Source organism: Mesitornis unicolor, unplaced genomic scaffold (assembly GCF_000695765.1).
Source record: "Mesitornis unicolor isolate BGI_N332 unplaced genomic scaffold, ASM69576v1 scaffold34122, whole genome shotgun sequence".
NCBI lineage: Eukaryota > Metazoa > Chordata > Aves > Mesitornithiformes > Mesitornithidae > Mesitornis > Mesitornis unicolor.
Genome location: NW_010169083.1, coordinates 1 through 2858, shown reverse-complemented (window position 1 = coordinate 2858; position 2858 = coordinate 1). Strand labels below are relative to the sequence as shown.

The following is a 2858-nucleotide window of genomic DNA, read 5'->3' as shown; positions in this document are numbered from 1 at the left end:
GGCCTGGCTGAGGTTGAGGGGGCAGCTGGGGGATGGGGGAGGCCTGGCCCAGTGAGGTTAGGCCCAGTAGGACTTGGTGGGTCAGACCTGGGGTCCAGGACCCAGCAAGGTGAGGTTCTGTTTGCTGGTGCTCCCTCTAACCTGCTTCCATCCCCTCCTAAGGTGTTCTTCGACCTGCGGATTGGCGAGGAGGATGTGGGGCGTGTCGTCATCGGGCTCTTTGGCAAGACGGTGCCCAAGACGGTGGAGAACTTTGTGGCGTTGGCCACTGGAGAGGTGAGGGGCCAGAGGCTGGCCCGGTAGGTGCCTTTTACCCAACCCCTTGGGAGGCTCTGGGATGGGGGGAGCCCTGGTCCATCACTTTGCCTCACTCCGTTTTCTCCCTCCCCACCCCCAGAAAGGATTTGGTTTCAAGGGCAGCAAGTTCCACCGTGTGATCAAGGACTTCATGATCCAGGGAGGAGACTTCACCCGTGGAGATGGCACTGGAGGTAATTTGGCCTGTGCCAGCCTGAGGATCCAGGTGCTGTCTTGAAATGAGACAGCAGCCACACTCCCAGCTACCCCCAGGGACCGATGTGGAGCTGGAGGTGGTGTCACAGTGGGGACGCAGCTCGCAGGGACCTGTCCTCAAAGCAGAGCTCAGTGCTGGGGAGGGACAGGCACAGCAAGGCTTGGCTGGCTGACGCCCGGGTGTCACCTGCGTCACTGTGCCCTCTGCCCCGGCAGGACCTGGAGCTGCTCACTGAGAAAATTAAACTTCTACCAGTATAGCCAGTGCCTCTGCCAGGCATCCTGGCTGCCAGGACACTTGTAGTCCAGCGGCAGCAGAGTTCAAACCTTCCCCCAGCACTTAGCAAACATCAGCATCAGCATTTGGGCTTGTAAGCTCCTACCTGCCCTGCTCCTCATCACGCTGCAGCCGTGTGGGGTCAGGTCTGCCCTCGCACAGCCTCCTGCTGCAGTCCCTTGGGGCCACGATCCTTCCTGCCCAGCTCCTGGGGTGCTTTTAGCTCCCTTCCATATCAGGTAGCTCATGGTTCCCTGGGGTGTTGGTTCCTTCCACCCTCTAGACCCCACCCTGCCTGTGGAGTGAGCCACCGTCATCACCCCTACCCCAACATATTTCCATGAAATCATTGCAGCCTTTTTTTTCCTCCCCTCCCTTAGGTAAAAGTATCTATGGGGATCGCTTCCCCGATGAGAACTTCAAGCTGAAGCATTATGGCCCTGGCTGGGTGAGCATGGCCAACGCTGGCAAGGACACCAATGGCTCCCAGTTCTTCATCACCACGGTGAAGACGCCGTGGCTGGACGGCAAGCACGTGGTGTTCGGCAAAGTGCTGGAGGGCATGGTAAGGAAAGGAGGTGGTGGGTGCTAAGGGGCTGAGGGGAGGCGCCTTCTGGGTTGGGGATTGCTTGGAGCCTGGCATTGCCCTGCTCTCACGCCTCTGCTTGCCTCAGGACGTGGTGAGGAAGGTGGAGAACACCAAGACGGACAGCCGGGACAAGCCCCTGAAGGATGTCGCCATTGCCGACTGTGGGACCATTGAGGTGGAGAAGCCGTTTGCCATTGCCAAAGAGTAACGGACCCTCCCAGCTCCGTCACACAGTGCGGGGCCCCGCGCGCGGCAGGGACGCAGCCCCCAAGGGTTGTAGGCCCGGGGCTCCCTGCTCCCCCCTGTGCGTTTCCCTGTCCCAGGGCGGGCAAGCAGCAGCAGAGCCGCTGTGCCCCTGCTGCCCTGCCTTCACCTGGCCAGCGGGCAGGATGGGGTGCTGGCTCCCCTCCCCATCACTTTTGTAAGAAGCACACGCACCAATAAATGTGACCAATATGGGTTTTTTAAAGAGGGGTGCAGATCATTAACCAGGTGTATCCCTCAGCCCTCCAGCCCCCTTGCTTCCCCACTTCACCCTCAACGCTGCCTTTGGCCCTGGATTTGTTTTCTAGAAAGACATAGCACAGCGGGTTTTTTGCCAGTTAAGCCCAAAAGTGATTTTATTGCACCAAAGCCCAGACACCCAAGAGGTTTTCCACCACGGTTCAGGGTCCAAAAGCACCCACTGCAACCCCGACCCATCCAGGCGGCTGGCAGAGCTCCTGCTCCCTGAACAGAGGTGCAGTGGGTGGCAGCGGGCCTGGAGAGCAGCTGTAACTTCCTTGGCTTTCCCCCACTCCATTTTCCTGCACCAGTGCAGCACTGGGTGCTCAGGAGCTGGACAGGCTGGGGGCTCGGGGTGCTGCTGGGCAGGCGGTGCAGCTCTGGGGGAGGTAGAGGCCCTGCAGCACCCCACTGAGGATGGTGTTGGGGAGCAGATCTGCAAGGAAAAGGGGGAACTGAAGCAGCTTTTTTTCTCTCCCAGGCCCCATTAAAGGAAAAAAAACCAATCCCAACACATTTTGGGGCCCCAGAAGTGCCTTTTCCTGTGGAAGCAGGACTGTGGACACCCATGGTCCTGCTCCTTACCGGTGCCCAGTGGCCGTGCGTAGGGGTCGATGCAGAAGCCAACGACGGGGCGCTGGGAGGGCAGGCGGCTGGCACTGCTGCGGGAGAGGGGGCATCAGCACCCAGCTAAGGGTCTCACACCCCTGTTGCATGCCAGCCCTCTGCCTGTCCCTGTTGTCCCCAAGATGTCTTGGAGTGCTTCACAGGGGTGAGGGGGATGATCCTAGGATAAACCAGGCACAGACGGAGCCCGATGGCACCGTCTGCCTCTTGCCTACTCACGAGGTGCTGCTGGCCCTGGGGTCCTGCGGGCAGCGCCGCACCTTCAGGAAGTCCAGCACGTCCTGGGGCAGCTCCTCGTTGTGGTGCAGGACTCCCTGCCGTGCACCCGGGAGAGGGAGGTCAACACCC

General features: G+C 60.4%; 2 protein-coding genes across 2 annotated transcripts; one reads left to right on the top strand and one right to left on the bottom strand.

Moving 5' to 3' along the window:
• Window positions 1-105: 105 nt before the first annotated feature.
• PPIB (peptidylprolyl isomerase B (cyclophilin B)) lies at window positions 106-1587 on the top strand (the record flags this gene model as incomplete). The annotated part of the gene is made up of 4 exons (XM_010179253.1): window positions 106-276; window positions 398-491; window positions 1171-1355; window positions 1465-1587. Coding segments are annotated over 4 exons (573 nt in total), but the record flags the coding sequence as incomplete, so codon positions are not given.
• Window positions 1588-2209: 622 nt separating this feature from the next.
• Window positions 2210-2824, bottom strand: LOC104536593 (sorting nexin-22-like; the record flags this gene model as incomplete). Its single annotated transcript, XM_010179252.1, has 3 exons — window positions 2210-2319; window positions 2469-2545; window positions 2730-2824. Coding segments are annotated over 3 exons (282 nt in total), but the record flags the coding sequence as incomplete, so codon positions are not given.
• Window positions 2825-2858: the final 34 nt, after the last annotated feature.